The following is a 21,739-nucleotide window of genomic DNA, read 5'->3' on the forward strand; positions in this document are numbered from 1 at the left end:
GCAATAATCATTAGTATAAAATATGATTAAATGAGACATTTCTCATGTGTGTCTTTGGAAAGTACTTAATATTAATACTGTAGGCATTAAGCGACTTTTTTGAAGTCGATGTTTTTACACGTTTCCTGTATTACGTTGGAAAGGGGATTAAAAATTGCTGTATACTTTCTGTGTGCAGAAATCCAATTAATAAAACCTTCTAGCAACCCAAAAAATGAGTAAGACCTAAACTGTATGCAGACTCATTTATTTACATCACATTGCAATTAGTCATAATTATAACGCTACAGCATAAATCAAATTTACAAAAGTGCTGTTGCGGTTTTATCTCAGAATCACAGTAAACTTATTCCATCCCTTCAGCTCTAGTTGCACACGACACCAACACAGAAAGGCAACTGATTATGTGGATCCCTTCAAGTCCCCGAATCATGACATTTCCCCATAAATACCAATAAAATACAATTTAAATACTTTAAGAGATGTTGATGTCTTCCAACAGTGCAAACACATTCAAAGTCCATGAAAAGGCAGACACTTACCTTCCAGCACAGCAGTGATGGTTAGAATGTTAAAAATGTTCAAAATGATTTAAGAAACATAACATCTACTCTATTTCATTAAATAGTCCCCACCCACCCCAAACAAAAGTACAATAGTAGGCCTATAATTCAACAGATCTAGTGCAACTGATCTGATGTGGTGGGAGTCATTAATAATCTTCCTCTCAAAATGAAGTAAAGTAACATAAACTCAAGATGTGTAGATCACCTCTGCCAGTTTTTATGGTACTGCACACCAAGTAATTCACTGAGAAGTGGTTACTGTGTTTTAAATGACTTTTTCTGCTTGTGTAAATTGGTGGAAATAAGTTGTTGATCGGCCGTCATAGATTTAAACCTACACAGCTGACTAATGGGTTTCAGCTAATTTATCTGGCAGAACAAATGGGTAACAATAATACTATGGGAGGTAAATATTTTGTTTAAAGCTTTCACGAACATACAGCAGCCTGACAAGTGAGTTAAACAACAACTGACAAAAAAAAAGAGGTTTCAGAATGAAAAAAACAAAAACAAAAAAATACAGAAGGATCCAGTGACTCTTTCACCCTCAGTTCAAGGTGAGAGCTTGTGCAGTGCGAGGCAACCGGCTGTGACACCTATCTGATGATGTTGATTAGCCCGTGCCTCGTTTCCATGGCAGCTGCAGCCTACGCTCAGAGCAGGTCAGGCAGGATGAGGCCTGGGGGTTTGGGCTCCACACAGTTAATCCAGAAATTTGCACAGCTAGCGTGGTACTGGTGACCCCCGTACAGCAGCTTGAAGTTGTCATTCTCTGAGTTGAATGCCTGTCAAAGGTGACAAGGGGAAATATAAGAGACCTACAGAGAATATTAAGTGGAAGTGTGTTGGTTGTTGGTGAAACTCTGGAGACATCTTTTGTTGTAACAACAAAATGTTTCGAATTTAAACTTGTACGACTTGTTTCTCTGTCTTCCTCTCTATGGCAATGGCAACCAAGACTTGGGTGGGTACTGTAGCATTTAGACCCATCCCCCGAGCCAAAATTCCTCACAAGGAGCACAGTAACGGGGAATCTAATGTTAACTTAGGGCACAACGCACTGCTTTGCAGCCAAGTTATGCCTTTCCTTTGGCAACAACGGGATTTCCAAACGCATTGGTTTTCCACTTTCCAGGCACACAATTACCTGCTTGGAAACCAAACTGTAGGTACAAGCACAAATCAGAAGTTCTAATCACTTTCTACAGTACTAATGCACGAGCCACGCAGCTGTGAAAATGCAGTTCAATACATGCGAATCTAAATTGAATATACTTTCAGCAAAACAGAATATTTTTCCTGTCCAAGTTCAAAGCACAAGGATCCTACATGCTGCAACACTTTTAAGCTGCTGGAGAGACTTGTGGAGGCAAGGCAGTCAGCCTCTTTGGCATTTCTGTTGCTGTGGTGAAATAGATTCCCCACTTAAGTACACTGCAGGACACTGAAAGAGACATTAAGAGAGGGCTTAGAGATTGCAAATGTATAGTGCAAGGCATTGCTCAAAATTCGGTTTTCCACGGCTCTGCGTGTTTAAAGCAGTGAGGTTGCAGCTGCACACGGAATTACTTTGATTTCACAGCATGGTTCTAAAATAACAACAAGAAAACAGAGAAAGTTCATTATGACTACTAAATTTGTCAGCTACTGATGTAGTCTGAGGCAATTTTAAATCAAATTGGAGTGAACAAGCTTACTTTTGCTGCTGGGGTTAGATCAACTTATATGGTAAAACTGGCCAAGATCTGAACTCTGGTAAGAGACTTACACCACATGTTGCTGTCCCACTGTTACACCAAGGAAGAAACTGCAGAATCATTGGCCATGCAAATGACAAAAATCACTTAATATATTTAATGGAGACCAGAGACAAATGTATTTTAGCCAAACTTGCTGCTTCATTAATTAGGAAAGACAATCTCATATTTTGTTGACCTTATTGTTAAAATTGTGAGGCCTCCTATTATATATCTGCTGTCCAGAGAGTGAAATGTGTCGATCTGACCCCTAAATTAAGGATTGTGAACATGTTTTACTGAACCCAGCTGTGGCACTTTGTGTGCAATCAGCCAACGATAATGTGTGTGATGTGCAGTTTTAAGAGTTTGCATCCCTGGTGAAATGCTGCAGCTGAAGCCAGAGAGAGGAATGAGTCATGTGCAGTGAATCATAGCTTCCCACAGAAAGAGAAGGGAGATGCATGCAGAAACCAACAACTGCATACACTCCTACCTCACCATCAGTACCACAACACACCATTAAGCCCAATATATCTCCACCTGCCCAAATGCAGTCTGCAGCTAGGATGCCTGGCTGGATGAAGGGCTTTTTCACGCAAACTGAATGACACATTTCCACTCTCTGCTTTTTCTCACACACTCAGGTTTCATGAGCAGAGTGATTTCCTTTCAGAGCTCTTTTGTGCCCTGGCCTACTTGTTTCCACAAACCTGCACTCAGGGCTGCCAAAGCTGGAAATGCTGAAGAGAGGAAGGATGCAAAAGGAAATGGTGGGCACACAAAGACACACTGTTAACACCTCCTTCGTTTTTCACTGAACAGGCTTCTCCAACTCTCTAACTTCTCAGACTTTACCTGTTTAGCTGTGAAAGTAATTTAATCTGTTTTAGATATTTTACCTTATTAAGCCTTTAAGACAGGCAGCCACTGGTAACTCATATGAAACAACAATGAGGGTATTCATGCTTTCGGGCTGAAGCTGATCAGGTGATGGTGACTGAACTAATCCACTTGACCTTCCAGTTCAGGGATTCAGTCTGAATCATTATTTGATAATATTTTTAAAATCTACTTTCTAATCCAAAAGTTTAAGTAAATAATAAAAAAAAAGCATAATTACCCTTAATTTCTTGTCATTGTCTTTAGTCAATGCCTGTAAGCACAAGAGCAGTCAGCACATTGAGGCAGATTCATGCAATGCCCAGAGCAATAGAAAGTGTGCACAGAATAAGCAGCAAACATCCAGAACAGCAGTTTCACCAGGACAGAACTCCCTTTTCCCAGCATGTACGTTTGAAGACGTGATAGAACCCAACAAATTACCCTCAGGGCTCCTGCACAGATTTTGTCTCGATTGATCTAAAATATTCGCCAAGACTTCAGTCAATGTTTGGTACGCTCGCAGTAGCATCAAAGCCACTTTAGTTGCTTTTGCTAAGACATCTGTCTGGCAGAGTGTGTAGCGCCAGTAATACGGTATAAATATACCCAGCCATTATAATAAAGGCTAAAACTAGAGCAGAAATTATACAACCCCAATTCCAAAAAAGGTTGTGAAGTTGTAGAAACAGATTTGCAAATCTCATCAACCCATGTTTTGTTCACAATAGAAAACATAAATGAAGTATCTAAACTGAGAAATTGTAACATTTCATGGAAAATAATAGCTCATTATTAATTTGATGGCAGCAACGCATCTCAAAAGTAGGAAGAGGGGCAATAAAAGGCTGGAAAAGTAATTACCGAAAATCAAAAACAAATGAAGGGACATTTGACAACTAATTAGGTTAACTGGCAACAGGTCAGTAACATGACTGGGTATAAGAGGACCGGAGCCTGTCCAATGTAAAGATGGGCAGGGGTTCACCAATCCATGACAAACTGTATCTAAAAATTGTTAAACAATTTCTGAAAAATGTTCCTCAACTTCAAAGACTTTGAAGATCCCACTATCTACAGCGGTACAGTATATATTATCATTAAAAGATTCAGAGAATCAGGAGGAAACTCTATGTGCAAACTGGATGTGCATAATCTTCGGGCCCTCAGGCAGCACTGCATTAAAAACAGGCATGATTCTCTGTTGGACATGGGCACAGGAAAGCTTCCAGAAATCCCCGTCTGTGAACAGAGTTCACTGTGCAATCCACAAATGTAAGTTAAAGCCGTATCAAGCAAAGAAAAATCCATACATGAATACAATCCAGAAATGTCAACGCGCTCTCTGGGCCAAAGCTCATTTAAAATGGTCTGAGGCATAATGGAAAACTGTTCTGTGGTCATATGAACCAAAGTTTAAAATTGTTTTTGGAAACCATGGACGCTTCGTCCCGCCGACTAAAGAGTAGATCGATCATCCAGCTGGTTATCAGCGGACGGTTAAAAAAGCCCGGAAAGCCTGCATCTCTCATGGTATGGAAGTGCATTGGTGCCTATGGCTTGGGCACCTTACACATCTTGAAAAGCACCATTAATGCTGAAAAGTACATAGAGATTGGAGCTTATGTTGCTCTAAAACCTCTTTCTCCCAGTCCAGACCTTTTTATCAATAGAGAACATCTGGCACATAATAAAATGAAAAATCCCGCAAAAAAGGCCCAGAACTGTTGAGCAGCTAGAATCCTCCATCAGACAAGAATGGGACAACATTCTTCTCCTAAAAGTCCAGCAACTGGTATCCTCACTTCCCAGATGTTTACAGGCCGTTTTTAGAAGAAGAGGGGACGCTGAACAATGGTAAACATCATCCTGTGTCACCTTTGTGAGATGTGTTGCTGCCATCAAATTCAAAATGAGCTAATAGTTTCCATGAAATGGTAAAATCCCACCATCTGATATGTTGTTCATGTTCTATTGGGAATAAAACATGGGTTCATTTGCAAAACATTGCATTCGGTTTTTATTTACCTTTTAGACATCTTCCTAACTTTTTTGGAATTGGGGTTGTAGATTGATGTATTGATTAAAAAAAGATTTTACAATGCAGATGTCTTGCTACCTTCCTGGCTGAAATACCACTTTTACTGTATCGCGTGTTTTAGGTTTAGTGGTTTAAGACAGACAGAAAATGCATCTGTTGATAACTGAATAACCATTAATTCAATTAAAAATGTTGGTTAAGGTTAGGATAATATTGGGTCTTGGTTGCAAACAAGATACCTTAGGAGGTCACCTAGGAGTGACCTTTTACTATTGTATTGACATTTTTAGTTAATACAGAATAATAAATGAAATTATGATTCTATTTTCCAATTATTATTTGATTATTCAATTCTCTTTACTGGATAAAAGATGTATCTCACTGTATTACAATGTAAGAGTAAAGTTTCATAGTTTAAATCCCTATGGCAATTTTAATCATGTTCTTCTGACATGGTCTTTTACTTTCGAATAACCTTAACACAGACTAAACCTTCTTGTCTAAGAGGACGTGGTTGATGCCTCAAGCACCAGGTTTCACTTTCAGGCACTTGAGACCACAACACATAGCTACCTGAGTCGTCTATAACTGGGAAATATTCTTTACATGAAAATCTATACAGATTTGTGTTGTGTTGTTTGATTTTTAATTTTCAATGTTTTCAGATTTCCTTTTTGCAGGTTTGTATTATTCAAGTAATTCCTCTAAATATTCTTAGCCGTGTAGGAACCCTGATAAACGGAGTCAGAATAGAGCACACCGTGATAGACATGGGCAATCGAACAACAGATTTATAGACTAAAGTATTGAGGTGATGGGAACATTCACAGACGAGCTGCCAAAATGTAGATCTAAACTTTTCTCAGCACTTCCGTCAAAGCTACACAGTCTCCATAATGTATATGTGCTCAATGAAAATAAAGGTTGTTGTTCTTCTTCTTAATCAAGAATCAATCAAGAAACCTGCATTAATATGAATAGCCAGACATACTAAATAACTCAACCTAAAATCTTTTCCAGTGCTTCTCCCCATAATTGCTCATATTAGCTTTAATCATTTGGCAGGCTCTGCGAGCATCATTAGCTGAAAAGTATAATGAAGCTTACATCTATCACTGCCTTTGAGTGACAAACTGAGATGAAATGAAGCTGCTGGTTATTGCCCATCTCTGCCTCCTGACCTGAAGGAGACTGCAGTACAGGGAAACACTGGTTTTCCAACAACAAAGAATGAAGACTAAAGGTCTCTGTGGACAATTTTCACTCTGACTGAATTCTATCCACACTTACAATATTTGCATTAAAAAACAAGCAAATAATTTTAAAGAATAGTTTTAAAAATTCATATTCACAGGAGACACTGAGCTCATCTTTTCTCAGACGTTTTCATATTTCACATTCACACTATTCTGTACCCATGGTTGACAATCAGTACCTCTTCACTTCAGGACAATTCAACAATCAGTGCTGTCTGCTGTAGCCAAAGCTGTTCTTTCACTTCATTATACTCTGAAGGGTTGCCATTCTCCACTTGGCTTTTATGCATTCTTACCAGTGTGGCTCTGCCAAAAATGTAATTAAAAGATGGGTTATTAATCTCACACTGGTGGCACAGACAAAATAAAACTGCATTAATTTCAGCCTCCCTCTATGCACACAAGAATGAGAAAACAGAGAGAGAGAGAGAGAGAGTGTTTGTGTGTGCAGGTCTATTATAACCTGTACTCCCTGCTTATAACTAATGTGTAAGCTACATCTGTTTGCAGTGGAGATGCCTCTCAGTCAGTCACATCTAGTCTGCACCATCCATCTCCCTTTGGCAGGGTAGCAGAAGGAAACAATCAGCGTCACCATTCTACATTCCACACTGTAGAACTTAATAATACCAGTAATGGCCCACATTGGTGGAAATCACCACCACCATAGACAAGATAGCAAGCAAGCAGCGATTCTGCACGGTGCCCCCAGTTGAAATGAATGAGTCCGCGGTTATCACAAACACCGATCTTTGTTATCTGAAAGGGGTGAGGAGAGCAGTAAGCTTGAGATGGATAGAACAGAAAAGGAAACAATTCCACCCTAAGGTACCAAAGTGATAACTCTCCTCTCTCTCAGAAGCACACACTTTCCAGCCATAATTCAGTATAAAAGTTGAGACACCTCCTCCAAACAGTGTTTGTTAAATTATAACCTAGCAACTGTAACTACGCAAAGCAAACCTGTCAAGTTTTTGTTTTGTGTAGCACATGTTTGATTGACCTAACAAAACCAAACATGCTAGAGCATGAGTGAAAGGAATGTTTTAAACATTTGTTCTGCTCACTGTGATTCCTTGATTTATCTGGCTACCTGGCTTAGTATCCATGGTTTCATTAGCGAAATGATATTCCTCTAAAAGTAGGAGTCTTACTTATAGGGCCAAAGATGTAGACTTACATGCTTTAAAGTCTTGTTCTTTGCATTCACTGTGCAGAGGTTGGTCCTAGAGGCTGTACTGTACCTTATACGATTTGGTAAATTGTGCGTTTAAGCCAACATTACTTGGGGCAGCTGTAGTTCTAATCCAAAATTTTTTTTTTCTATGGCACTGTTAAACACAAATATAAGTCAAGTTTTCACCCCAAGAACTTCTCCTGGGGACCAGGAACTTTTTGAGGAACTCAAAGATTGATCAAACATTTTCCACATCTCCTAGTTATAAAAAAATTAATCTCATATAAAAAGCAACTAATCAGCATGGTTATGATATGTGAGTGAGTTCATTTTCCTCTGCAGCTCCTCTGTCTGCACTGAGGTCATTCGGTCGATCGCGCAAATTTTGTTCTAGGGAATGTTCCTGGAGAAACAAAAACCAGAAACAGCAGCCATGTTATGTTATCATGAAAAAAATCTAAATATTTCCTGAGACAGTCGACATTATAACGTACAATTGATGCTCGGCATCTAGAAATGATTAAACACATTTGTCTACTTAAGGTCGAAATCAATCAACCCTTATTTCAAAAGATAGTAAGAATTTCGGTTGGTCAACCTGCCACAAGCTACATGCGTCATCTGAAAATGGAAAGCTTGACAAGATTAACAACAGTATCTAGCCAATGCCAATGGATCAACATGTTAAAGTTTTTAAGATTAGTTTTGGATGGTGCTTTCAATTTGTTAAAGTATAGTATTGTAAAGTATTTTTTGTTAGACAACTATTGGAGAGAAGTGAATCCTATCACTTTGGCTTCCTATCAGGCTGGACAGTAAGAGCAGAACAGCCCTACCCACGAGGACCCAAGTCAGAAAGTATGGAAGGAGATTTGGTTGACAAGTTATTGTCTCATACTCGTTTAAAAAAGCGTCCAAGGGTGCTTCCTTCTTTGATCTGCGAAACCTTTTCAAAGTCATAAAAATGTTAGAATTATTTTCAATGGGCTTGTGCACAATGTTTAAATAATAAAAGGTATTCACAAATATTAACAATACTGTGTGTGTAGGTGTGCACAAACCTTGCTGCGTGCATCAACGTTGAGTAGACAAACCCCACAAGCCAACTCCTTGGCATTCTTGATGCCAGGCCTCAAAATACAGGATGAGAAATCCAGGGAGCTTTCATCAGGCTATGCATGCACAAAGAAAAATAAAAAGACACACAAACTAATTTTATTTCCTGCTGCAGGGTAAAATGCAGTCATTTCAGCTGTCTGCTTACAGTAAACATATGCAAGCATCATCAACTTGTTATAAATACTTAGCTTTACTTCAGCTATGTAGAATAAAAAGCATTTACATATTACTTTTAAGAGCAGAAAAAACGCTACACAAGCTTGAATTAAACACTTTTTTCTCTGCCTCATTTAGAAACTGTGTCAATGTTGTCTTCTACAATTTGAAAATAAATAAATAAAATAATCATATTTTTCCTCTGCCGTCTATGTGCATTAGTACTGTCATCCCCATCTAAGTCTCTGTATTAGACATTAGCCGACAGCTGGATAAATAAATCTATACAGTCCTCGTTAACCCTGCTGATCCAAACACTGGACCTAACCAAGAAAGTCCTGCTACACTCCATCTAAATCGAGGAATCATTGATTTTAACCTAACGGGCAGACAACACCACATTCACTTCATCATTTCATTGAAAGCCTATTTATAGTGAACTGACATTCAGGACTGATATCATCTGCCAAACAAGGAAGGCAGCTGTCAACATAAACTGTATTTTTCATGTTTGCCGTTAGACCTGTGCTAACAAGTTTATGTTTTAGGGCATCTTACAGCAAGCTTTGCCAATGACATGAAGCCCATGAGGTTGTTCCACACACGGCTGATGTCCTTCAGCAGCTGCTGCAACTTCTCTGAGCACACTGCTGTTGCTTTAATGCCCAGCTCCACACGCCTGGTGACACGATACACTTCCACCACACCTAAGAGAAACCACACCAGGACAAAAACCACAAAAACCTATTTATTGGGTTTTGTTTTGTCCCCCACTGTGACATGTTTGCCACTCACGGTTCATTAAAAGCAGTTTAAAAACAATAGACTTTTCTGTCCTTTGGAAAGTGAAAGGCCAGGGATACAGTTCTCTAACATCAATTTGCTCCTTCTGTGCAGCTTCTTCTGCCATTTTTAGAAATGTGTGTATGTGTTTTGTGATTCCTCACCCAGCAGGTACTCCATGCCCTGAGCTGACTGAATGACCTCAGTGCAGACAGAGGAGCTGCTGATGCTGTTCAGGGTGTTGTTAGCTTTGGTGATGACCTTTAGATAGAAAGAAAAAGAGAGGCCAGCATTGTAACATACCGTACATGCTGTTTTTTGCTCATCATCATAATCCTCATCATGCTTGGCCAATATTCTCGTCATAATAATGCTTTTTGACCTGGGACACATAAGTAAAAGATCTAATAAAAATGTTTATCTTAATCTTTTGATGCTGTTTTCTGGAATTCATACTATTGTGATTAGTTTATTTCACTTAAAAAACCACTATATATAAAAACTTTGTTTTGAATCTAAATTCTAAAGATGTGTTTGAAGGTGTAAAGACAATAATTGGTCTCACAACATATGTGATAAGAACAACATTTAAAACCAGAATGAAAAAAAAAACAGTCTTTTGATTATCTTAATTATTCTACTACATTCAAATTGAATAAATAAAGCCTCAATAAAGTCTCGCAATTGAACACAAACAAATACAAACCTCAAGAGCACTTTCCAGACACCTCTGCCACTCGTATGCATAGCGCTCACTCTCCTGCAACACCAGAATATTGTCTCAAATGAACAAAAAGGAAAAAGAGAACAGTGGGAAAAACACTGAGTTCTGGAGCCTTTACACAGTCCAGAGAGTCTAGGTGCTAAAATGTGCTGCAGTTTTTGAGCTGCTCACCTCCACCTCCCCAGTCAGGTCCTTGTACTTGTCCCTGATGACAGGCAGGGTGGGCTTCTCACTCAGGGTGTTGGATCGGTCCCTGAAAGGCTGCTCTGGAGCTGGAGATGGGGGAGAACGCCCAATCTCTTTCTCACCCAAACTATGACTACGTTTGTGGGAGCCTGAGGTAAAGACCAGGCGGAAGAGTGAGATACAACATTTCAGAAACAACTACAAACACCGATCTAAAAATCGATTTCACATATTTTTTTAGGTTAGTAAACGTATATACTTCTATATTGTTGCGGATAATTCCTCCTGGACAAGAATGGCATGAGTAAATCCTTCATTTTGGACAAAGAGTTATTGTGTACAAATATGTATGAATTATTCATTGGGACTCGCACATGGACAAACCCTGGCAGAGTACTGCAACAAACACAGGCACAGACACATGCTAAGTCCAAGCTATGCCAGTGGAGCTGGCTGCGTGTGTGTAGGGACAACCCCCTCCAGACACATGCGTCATCCTACACACAACCTGCCACATAACCACAAATCATAACATGGGGATCTGGATCTATGGGGCAAATAGGCTTTTATCACAACACAGGAAATGCTAATAAAATATTTGTAGAACATAACACCAGCAAACAGCAGTTAAAAATGATGAGCCTCTAAATGGATAGGGTCCATTTCTGCTCCTGGATTCGTTGGCCTTTGCTACATTTATTTTACCCCTGGCTGCCTTTAGTGCAGGGCTGTCACCTCAACACTGCCATCTAACGTCTGACAGCTTTATTACAGACTTAATGCATGAAGCGTGTGGGACTGGGAAGGGACAAGATGCTCAAAGATAGTGGTGGTGTGTGCTATTTGGGGACCAAGGGTCAGAAGAGAAAATGCATTAAAAACCCAGACTTTTTCCAAATCTAGCTATTAACATTACATGTTAGTGCTAAACTATGTTTTCTAATTAAGTGATTAGTTCATCTAAAAATAAATAAATAAATAAACTGTCAACCATTTTGAAAAATAAAACACCCTAATCACAAATGTGGGAATTTCTTGATTCTCAGTGTCATTGTAAACTGTACAGATGAAAAACACAATTCAAAGACATATGGTTGGGTCCCAAAAAGATGTCATAGGCATTTTCTGAATTTCCTGCAATTCATCATTATTACATTTATTAAAATCAAATAATCCCCCTTTACTGATTGTATAGTCAACGTGAACAGCTTACATCAGATTTGTTCAAAAGCACTACATGAGGTACAGAGGTAGATCTCATACAATATATTTTCCCAGTACAAATGAGTTGTCACAATGCGGTGAGTTGTCCCGCTAGAAAATTAGAATTTTTCCACTGAATACAGGGGGTACGGCAAACCTTTTATCTGAAAGACCCTTAAATAATGAGAGGGCAAAAAATCCTCACACTTAGTAAGTAGTTCTAATTATAGTTGTTTCACATTTATGCCAAAAAGTAATTAATAATGGTTACTTACACTGTATGGCAGAATGAAGGCTGTGACTCACCTTGAACAGACAAGTCAAAGGTTGCTAGTTCATTCTTGATCATCTCCTCGCTGGACTTGACTTTGGTCTGAGCACAGGCCTTGAGGAAGTCAGACTTGCCAAACTTGGGCTTGTCTAATTGGAAGGCTCCAATCTCATCAGAGACCTCGATTTGTTTTCCTTCTGTGCCCACCTCAGCTGTGGCAGAGGGGGAGTCAGACTTTTCAGAAACAGTACTTGCAAAGTCGCCAAAGTCATCCTCAGCATCAACGCCCCCCTGGTCACCCGAGCCAAAATCAGCAAAGGCTTCAAACTTGTCCTCTGCGGAAGAAAAACTGTCTGTGGGAAAGGAAGTGGTTATCTTTGCTACAGAGCTGTTTGTGATGTTTTCAGTGCTGCCAAAAGTCAGCGCTTTCCTTTGTGCCGAGGCTAAACATGGAGCTTCTTCCAAGACCTGCGGCTTTCTGACCTCAACGGAAAGACATTCCTCCCGGTCTGACCAGTCATAACTGGCCAAGGTGCTGAGGGCCGACGTCCCAAAGGTTTCAAATTTCATGTCTTCTCCTTCTGTAATGACAACACAGACATACCGGTGGTTCCTGATAATAGCAAAAATCTGTCATGATGGGAGCACTGATAAGCACTGATATTTCTATTGGATTATGACCGTTCCATCTCTTGGGGTCAAAGACAGGTCTTAAGCAAACAAGGATTTTGTTTAATCATACTGGCTCAGTTTATCTGTAAAACAGAATGCAGTATCTTATTCAGTTGCCCAGATTGTAAAATATCTGTCCCTGAGATTTGTCCCTCCAACCTAATAGAGTGGAGCTGGCCAAAATGTTGTTTGTGCTGCCACTCACAGAAATTTACACTGAAAGAACATTGCAAATAAATATCTCAATATTTAAATTTTCCTGGAAAATCTACACACCTCACTGTGGACACTTTATGGAAAACTAGAGCAAAATATGAAAGAAAAAAAAAACAAACAAACTAATAACTAGAGCCAAAATATTAATAAAGTATTTTAATAACTGGTAAATTTACCTGAAAATGTGATAGTTCCTGATTTCAATTTCAAGAATCACCTTCTTTTCTTTGGCTAACATAGTAATAAATTAATTTTCCTGATATAATTTTTTCAACAAACAAATAAACAAACAAAACCCTACATTCAGCCACAGTAATAGACCCTTTTTTTCTGGGCAATGTTTTGTGGAAAGAAGCGTGTGTGGAAACTGTGAAATGCCACCTCCACTGTACTGGGATGAGGATGGTAAGGTAAGTGAGGTTTTTTGTTTAAGGTTTTTTGAGTGAACTGATCGTGTAACTTCAGTTGTGTCCTGTGCAGCATCAATAACTGCATAATCAATAGAAGCAAAAAAGAAATCAGTGTATTGTAAAAGGCCCTACTCCCCGTTTTTGCACTTTAATGGTCCGAGTACAATAAACAAGTAATTACGGATTTTATTCACACGACGACAATTATACTGGTAACTGACTCATTTGTGTTAAGAAATGCCTAATGTTTGAGCAGTGCATTCTCCCACCCACAATTATAAATATTCTTTTTAACAAATTATTTCAACAAGAGTAAATAAGTTTTGATTACCATTTTAAAAGTATGGCTATGAAATTAAAAAAAATACACAGTCACTTTTTTGTTGCTAGCCACTATTCTTAAAGCCTAGCAATTATGTTACCTACTGTTCTCAACATTGACAAACAGCTTTCCTACCAATTATCCAGAGCTAATAATTTTATATAAAAAAGGCTAGATCCACTAGTATTCTTCAAAAAGTCTTTCTTAAAGCAACATTAGGCCACTCATATAGACAGTGCATCAGGTTTTGCTTGTTGTAACTCCTCCTGATAATACAAGCCTTTAAAAGATGGAAGTGACTGGGGGCGGCATCCACAGTCCTGTGCACAAGTGTATATAAAAGTTTACTGTATCTTAAGACAGTACAATAATGGTGCACTGGTGCTGCAGACAGCCCATGTGAACACACCTTTGTTGCCAGTTTTCCCTGCACACATATGTATAGAGTCTGTCCAGTTCAAGCAACTTGGGAGATGACAAAATTAATCTAACTGATACAGTAGTAGAAATGTGACAGTATAAATGGGCTTACAGATTTCTTAATGATAGGATCTTGGATGGATGAACCCTCCTATTAGCTTTAGATAGGCCTATACATTTGTACTAAATGTTTGCACTGAGGATTCTGACCACCATCAGTTCCATTGAAAGGGCTTTATAAAGTATCCCTTGTGGCCTATATGAATAAAAGGAATGATTACAGCAAGCAAAACCTGTTTTAGTGTTCAATACAGATGTCTCATTATGTTTTGAAAGAAACCTTAAAAACTGTTAACATATACTTTTACGCGTGCAAAAGCGTTTTGTCTTCTCATACACATTCACACACATAATCAATAAAATATCTTTCCTTGTTACTTAAACTGTATTGTGATCAGCTTCTTTATGACTCAAGCTAACAGGCAGAACTATAGCAGAGAATTTGTAGATATTTGTCATCGCGAGTATTCCAGTCTCAGGTTTTCTCTCACATGCACACACAAACTTTCTTGAACCCGTCCTATTTCGCATTACAGAACCCTCAGCTACAAAAACCAATTTGTGAAATTGACAAGGATCTAGTGCTGTAAGCTTGGTGTCATTAGATAACTTTATGGCCTCTCAAGAAAATAAAGGAGAAAATAAGACGGTACGCATTTCAGCCATACCAACAGTAATATTTATTACGACAACATGAGTATAGAGAAAGAGAGAAGGGTCACAAAGTACTGTGAAAGAGGTCTATCATTACAAGAGGTTTGTCAAACTAACACTTGTAAAATTTGATTTCAGTCATTTAGAATACAAGGGCATGCAGAGTCAGAAAGAAAAGGAAGAAAACAAACAGTGAGAGGGTAAAACAAAGAAAGTCTGAGGTTATAGAAGCAGAAACCAGAATGAGAAGGCACATTCACAGACTAAAATCAATAATTCTGGGGAGATGATAAACTGTGTTTTACCACTATTAATATGTAAAGCAACAGGTGTTGTTTTTGGAAATATTTAAGTACAGAACTCTTGAAAAGCCAGGTTAAAAAGATTATTCAAAGCACAAGCTCAAGGCAGGAAGCAACCCTTTGAGGACCTGAGGGGAAGAACTGGGAGAGCATCTCAAAAATCAATGCTTGTTTAGGATGGGTGTGTACAACTGTACTTTCAGAGCCGTAATGACTTAAAAGCCACAATTTAATAGGCTGCCATTCTATGCATTTAGCAAATTACCTAAAAAAATTATGAAAATGTCAATTAGTCAATAATGTAATAAGATTAACTTCTGGGATTCATTGGCGTATAAATAATGGAAATGATCTTGTTCAAGCACTCAAAGGGTTACAGAAAACAAAGAGGGCAATTATTACACCTGCCATCCCAGAAAGGACCTAAATGACATCCAATTACATATGCAGAAACAAATTTAAAGAGACAGTATCCTTTTTCTCTTGCTACAATGATTGTTGGTCAAAAGCAAGTTCATTGTGCGCAAACTCTTCCTATCCCCTAAATAATAACACATTATTTTTTTCTAAATGACAAATTTTAGTTTAGAATGTCAACCTAAAATAGCGGAATGAACACTTTAATTTTACGAAATTCTGTAGGCTACATTTAAATGTACATAGTAGTTATATCACAGCAAGAGCTCTTAATCCTGTAATAAAAATACACTATTAAATCTATATGTGTACAATTTTTGCTTTGATAAAAACAACTTGCAATACTGCTATGCATAAAATGGTATCTCATTATGTTCTTGTCAATTTCACAAATTGAAAAGGGAGGCACACTGCAGCAAAAACCAAGGCAGGAGGGGTAACACCAACTTCATTATGTCCTCTAAGAGCCAGACCGTAGAGCTGCACATGACAAGTTTTGCTGCAATACCACAGATACTGTTAAAAAAGGTAAATTCAGATTCCTTTTGTGCTCCAGACTCAAAAGGAACCTCACAAAAGAAATACTGTCTCTTTAAGATTACGTACATGTTCAAAACCACAGTGCAAATCTCGGCCTGCTACACTTTTAAGAAGATGTTTCTCCCGGAGCTCTACTAGGACAAGAACAGCAAACAGATCAGGGTGAAACTCTGGAGCAGTTGATAAAGGAGCTTCTTGTATGAATGTATCGATGTTAAACCTGGCACTGTGTGCATCAACTGTTTTGCTGCAGCTCCGTGAACATTTGTGTGAAGATAATCGTCTTACTCATAGTACAGAGGGGCCTGTTTGGGTTAAACCAAAATCTGACCACTGTACACAAACGGAAATAAGGCAATGGGGATGTTTACATTTATGATTTCCTCTATTTAAGGAAATGATTATTCATTCACTTGTTAGAATGATGTGTTTTGTGTACTTGTTGCTGAACTGATAATTTACTGATATGTTGAAGTACTTAAAGCTTAGTAAGATCCATGCAGAAAGTTGATTGCACAAGTTGTCTTCTGTAGCCATCAAATAAAGTACAAAAAATGAGAATCACAAAACCCTGACCCTAACAATTAAGCGCAGTCTCAGGTTACATTGAGAGTAGGTCTTAAATGTTGTCTGTGAAACATGAGCCATGACATGAAAGGTGAAATGCCTGATGAATAAAGGATGAGTGCTGGAAAGAAGAGGAGAAGGAATGCTGACATGGATGTTACCTGATTATTACAGTTTGATTTCTTTTAACAAATGACCCACCAACATCAACATTTTGAGTAAACTTTGACTCAGCTTTCATGGACATGAGGTAGGGTGGGAAAAAGCTGCAACACTGCTATGAAAAATCATCTGATAATCGGAGAGCCGGTCAATACTCTGTCTAAAACACTTGAGGGTAATCCAGTAGCTAACGGACATAACACAAAGCCTGCACTCATTTGCACACTGTGCTGTAAAAATTGTTTTGCATCCAGCCACGTGCTGAACATCTCTGCTGCTTCTTTGGCAACATTTTTAAGGTTCAGCTTTTCAAACCTATGTTATCTGTTATGCATTCAGCACAAAGCAAATGTCAACATTTAAAAAGGTGAATGAGGACTTACACGTAATGCCTTTGATAAAATGTGGCATACTATGTGAAAGAATAAACAAGAGGATCATCCTCAAAGTTGTCCTGTCACACAATTACATCCTCCAAGTTTTTCTGTTTATGTTGCACAACACGTGCTTACACACAGACAAAATGTACACTTAAGAAGACCATACTTTCTTCTGCTGCAGTGTGGTCAGCAAAAAAAGAGAGCTGAACAACACAGACAATAGCCAGAGGCCTCATCTATGATCTATGACTGCCAACACATAACAAACGGTGACTAATCATTTTAAATTTTAAATAAATATGGGCCATGACCCTTCTGCCATCACTTCTGTCAATAATAATAATAATAATAATAATAATAATAATAATAATAATAACACTGTATGTGTGCAGATGAAGGGAAAGATTTGAGTAAAAAGGGAACAAGGGATTCAAATAAATAGATTAATGGAAATTAATAAATACATAAATATGTAATTAAATATGTTGAGATGAGTAATGAAATGTAGTATGAAAGATAAGATGTGTCTAATCTGAAACTTGCCCTTTGACCCCTTGTTCGGTGTTAACAAGTGGGCACTGAAAATGAGAGGCCACAACTGGCCCTGGAATAAATATAGGTATGTGGCCAGGTGAAGACTCACCAGAGCAAACGCACTAATTCCTCACCTGTAGCAGGGGGCTGGTGGGCAGAGAGACCCGGCAAATCCAAAGAGCTGTCTGACATCACATGCTTTAGGTCTCCTCCCATGTCGGACAGCTTCATGTCCAGCTGTACGGAAAGTGCATCCTCTGAGTCATCTTTTCCCACACTGCTTCCACCAATAGATGGGAGGTCGAGAGACTTGACAGAAGCAGAGTCCTCCTTTGCCTGTTTGAAAGCAGCCACCTTGTCCAGAGTCTTTTCCGAAGCCCCGAGCGCAGTGCAGAACTTTGAGGATTGAAAGTCGGCAAAGTCGTCTGTATCGCTCTTGAGGGAAGAGAAGGAGCCACCGCCGCTCTCTTTGGTGTCGTCATAAGTAAGGCCTCCCTCCAGAGAAAGCTGCTTGAAGACATCGTACTTGTCTGAGCTCTGCTGTGGCCGCTGCTGTGTGGAGGTGTCCCCTTGGACCCCCACACTGCTCTCACTTTTAGGTTCTCCACTGGAACTGCCAAATGCCATGAAATCTGCAAAGTCGTCTTGAGGCACTGCTGCAGCTCCACTGGCTGTAGAAGCTTGAGTTGCATCAGAAGAGGTGCCAAAAAGGGCAAAGTCTCCAAAGTCATCTGCCCCTCCCCCCAGAGGTTTGGCTTCACCTGGGAGGAGCACAAGTGAAGGGCGCACAGACATTGAAGAAAACGTGCTGGATTTTGTCTCAGTGGGTGAAGGAACAGAAGGTGCTATTGACGAGAAAAGGTCCAGATCGGCCATGTTGAGAGGATTTTTGGACTGAGACAGAGACACTGCTGTCTGTTGCTGCTGCGGCTGTAGAGAATGAGAGTTTAGGAAAGCAGAAGGAAAAGCAGGCTGGAAAATCTTGGCCTGTTCTGAAGGTTCTAGTGGAGAGATGCTGTCGGCGGTTTTAAAGTCTGTGAAGCCATCATCAGCGCTGACAGACTTGAAATCTGCAAATCCTTCCCCTGTGAACAACAGAGAACAAGTTAAGATTATTAAAAAACATTTAATACGGCAGACGGACACAATAGGACATCAGAAAAAACGTATCAGTTGCCTCGGCCATGATTCTGACACTTCCTACAAGGAAGGGAATGGGTCAAGTAGTTTGCTTTGGGTATATTGTGAATATTCCTGGTAAATGTCCAGACAGCTGAAGAACTTGGGCTGTAGGGTGTCCAAAGGAAAAAAAAAACACTTTATAAAAAAGCTACATCATATAAAAACAAATTAATCTCACTACCATGCAAGGAAGTTTTAAAACTGGAAAGAAATATGATAGTCATTCTGTAACAAAATGCCCATCTTAACAAGTTTACTTCTTATGTCTGAAAAAGCCATTAACTGAAAAATTCTCCATGAGAAGTAAGGAAGGAAGGGTCAACTAGACCTCTTCACAATTGTTTTTGTTGAGGATGTTAAAGAAAAGCATCACTTTGTATGTAAATATGTAATTAGGTGTACCTGAGCAATGTTCCATGAAAAAAGTTTTTTTTAGATTTGTGTACATTACATGCAAAAAACATAATACACACATATTGTTGTTTAGCTAGTTTTTGTAACTTTTTATCAGCAGCTAACTGAAATTACTAGTTAAGATGGGTATTTTTCCAAATTAGAAAACTCCACAACAAAAACCTTTAGCAACAATATTACACTTTTAGTACAAACACTATTTTCTCTCAAAATCTTCCAAAACTGCGATAGAAACCACATGGGAAAAAATTCACAACGCATTATTGAGTTTTAGTGGTTGTTAATGCATTGTGATACAATATATGCGTGGACTAGAAATAAGAAAATCTGTTCACACTGCTGCTGTGGATGGCAGAAAAGAGATAATGGGCTCATTAAGGAGATGGAGCCTGACAATGCCTAGGAAAGGTCACCGCAAAGCATGACTTACTGGAGTTGTAAGAGTTGTCCCCATCGGAAACTGTTCTAATGAAACAGGGACGGAAAAACACTGGTATCAACACTGAAGACTTGCAAAACAAGATACTGGGTAAACATGGAATAATGACAATTTGGCATCACAGTGACCTGACAACTTTATCCAAGTTATACCCTAGTTTAACTAGAAGGAATCCAACACTACGGCCACTGTTTCCCCGACCAATTTCAACCAAAATATGATACGGATTTGCTTTTAAGCAGGATGAGTTTGATGATATTATTTTTGGAGATCTATCGTGTCCTGAACATCTTAGAGCACAACAAGTCATCTGTGATTGGTGAAGAGACCAAACGGTTCAACTCAATACCCAGCAGTTTATCCAGAAAGAAAAAAAAAAAAAAAGACAATAATTCTTTCAGTGTGTTCAGAGTGCAAGACTCTTACACTTGATGTCAAGTGTAAGAAAGGGTGACTGAGCTTCTTACCGACTGGTTTCTTGTCAACAGGTTTCTCAAGCTGTCTGAAAACACTGTATTTGTCTCCAATATCTGGATCAGAAGAAGAACAGGCAAAGTATGAGCAGCAAATAAAAGTCACTTAAAGATGGGCAGATGGGTGTTGCCTACATACTGTTATGGCAAATTATTTAGATTGAAACAGTGTCTTTTACATTACACTTTAAGATCTGTATTGATCAACATTTTTGGCAGTTATTAAAAAGCTCTATGAAGAGGAAAAGAATATTTTTTCAGAACCCTAATGTGTAGAACTCCATGATAGTGGCATCAATCTTTGCTTTGATATCTTTGCCGGTTATCCAGCTGTGAAGTAGCAGACGGTATGTAATTATCTGTACTGTGTTGGTTTATGTATCTGAAAATCCAATTTTTTTCCTCCCTAACAGACTACATACTTCATAACTTCTTCCCGAGGTTTACCTGGCTCGGGCATTTCATGGAGACCAAACAATGTTCCTAACATGCCAGAAAAACTTTAGGAAGTGCAGAAGTACCTGAAGCAGGGGGTGTAGGCTCTGCAGGCTGATCTACAGACAGCTGCTTGAAGGCGGCATATTTATCAGAGGTCGTGACAGTGGCAGAGGAGGAACCAGATACTGGTGTCAGCATGGCAGGCGTGCTGTAGCAACACAATAGCTATGGTCAAACATGAGGTACAGAAAGGTTTAGTAGCAGAGTTCAACGCCAACATGTTGCCTGAGCTAATTGACTACTGCCCTGGGCTCCAAGGGTTTTTGTTAAAGTTTTTTTACTGCTCTGTAATCCTAACAATTACGGTTACTACAAAGCTGCTGCAAGCTGAAAATACTTAATACTAACAGTATTATAATCTACATCTAATAATCTACATTTCCACTTTGTATAAAAGGTGAGCAAAACAATGTGCTTTGTATTTAAAGACAAAGAGTATGTTTTTTTTATGTTTCGAATTGCTGTAAAATGTATCATAATTTGCTGTATCTGTATCATAAGCCAACCTGCTGAACAGTGCCCTTAGTCCCCCCCCAGATAACATCCCCACCAACCTACAGTCAGTCATTCTTACTTGCACTACTGACAGTTGCATTACATACCACTGCGCACTCACTTCTTCTGTATATAGCATTTTTACGACCCCAATTCCAAGAAAGTTAGGAAGATGTGTAAACTGTAAATAAACACAGAATGCAATGATTTGCAAATCTCATCAACCCATATTTTATTCACTGAGAAACTGAGAAATTTGATGGCAGCAACACTCTCGTCCAACACAAAGTTGGAAGAGGAAGATGTTTACCAATGTGTAACATACCCTTGCTTTTAACAACTTTCTGGGAAGTGACACCGGTTGTGTTTTAACAGAGGAATGTTGTCCTATTCTTGTCTGATGCAGGATTCTAGCTGCTCAACAGTTTTAGGCCTTTCTTGCCGGATTTTTCATTTTTTGAAGTATCAAATTTTTTAATTGG

At 38.9% G+C, this 21,739-nt stretch overlaps 1 protein-coding gene across 11 annotated transcripts in view; it reads right to left on the reverse strand.

Moving 5' to 3' along the window:
* Window positions 1-230: 230 nt before the first annotated feature.
* The window catches only part of synrg (synergin, gamma), a 39,850-nt gene continuing 18,341 nt past the window's right edge, over window positions 231-21,739 (reverse strand). For 6 of the 11 annotated variants that reach the window (XM_067506667.1, XM_067506666.1, XM_067506665.1 and 3 more), the window contains 12 exons: window positions 20,786-20,910; window positions 20,259-20,321; window positions 17,891-18,841; window positions 12,136-12,681; window positions 10,612-10,775; window positions 10,423-10,476; window positions 9,881-9,977; window positions 9,492-9,640; window positions 8,720-8,830; window positions 8,557-8,604; window positions 3,426-3,458; window positions 231-1,351 (listed from right to left, as the gene is read on the reverse strand). In XM_067506667.1, the coding sequence (XP_067362768.1) occupies window positions 1,220-1,351; window positions 3,426-3,458; window positions 8,557-8,604; window positions 8,720-8,830; window positions 9,492-9,640; window positions 9,881-9,977; window positions 10,423-10,476; window positions 10,612-10,775; window positions 12,136-12,681; window positions 17,891-18,841; window positions 20,259-20,321; window positions 20,786-20,910 (2,473 nt within the window). In that variant the 3' untranslated portion in view covers window positions 231-1,219. Of the gene's footprint in view, window positions 1,352-3,425; window positions 6,788-8,556; window positions 8,605-8,719; window positions 8,831-9,491; window positions 9,641-9,880; window positions 9,978-10,422; window positions 10,477-10,611; window positions 10,776-12,135; window positions 12,682-17,890; window positions 18,842-20,258; window positions 20,322-20,785; window positions 20,911-21,739 lie in introns of those variants that run through there. The other 5 variants (XM_067506668.1, XM_067506660.1, XM_067506669.1 and 2 more) reach the window with 3 other exon arrangements.

This window comes from Channa argus, chromosome 6 (assembly GCF_033026475.1).
Source record: "Channa argus isolate prfri chromosome 6, Channa argus male v1.0, whole genome shotgun sequence".
Lineage (NCBI taxonomy): Eukaryota > Metazoa > Chordata > Actinopteri > Anabantiformes > Channidae > Channa > Channa argus.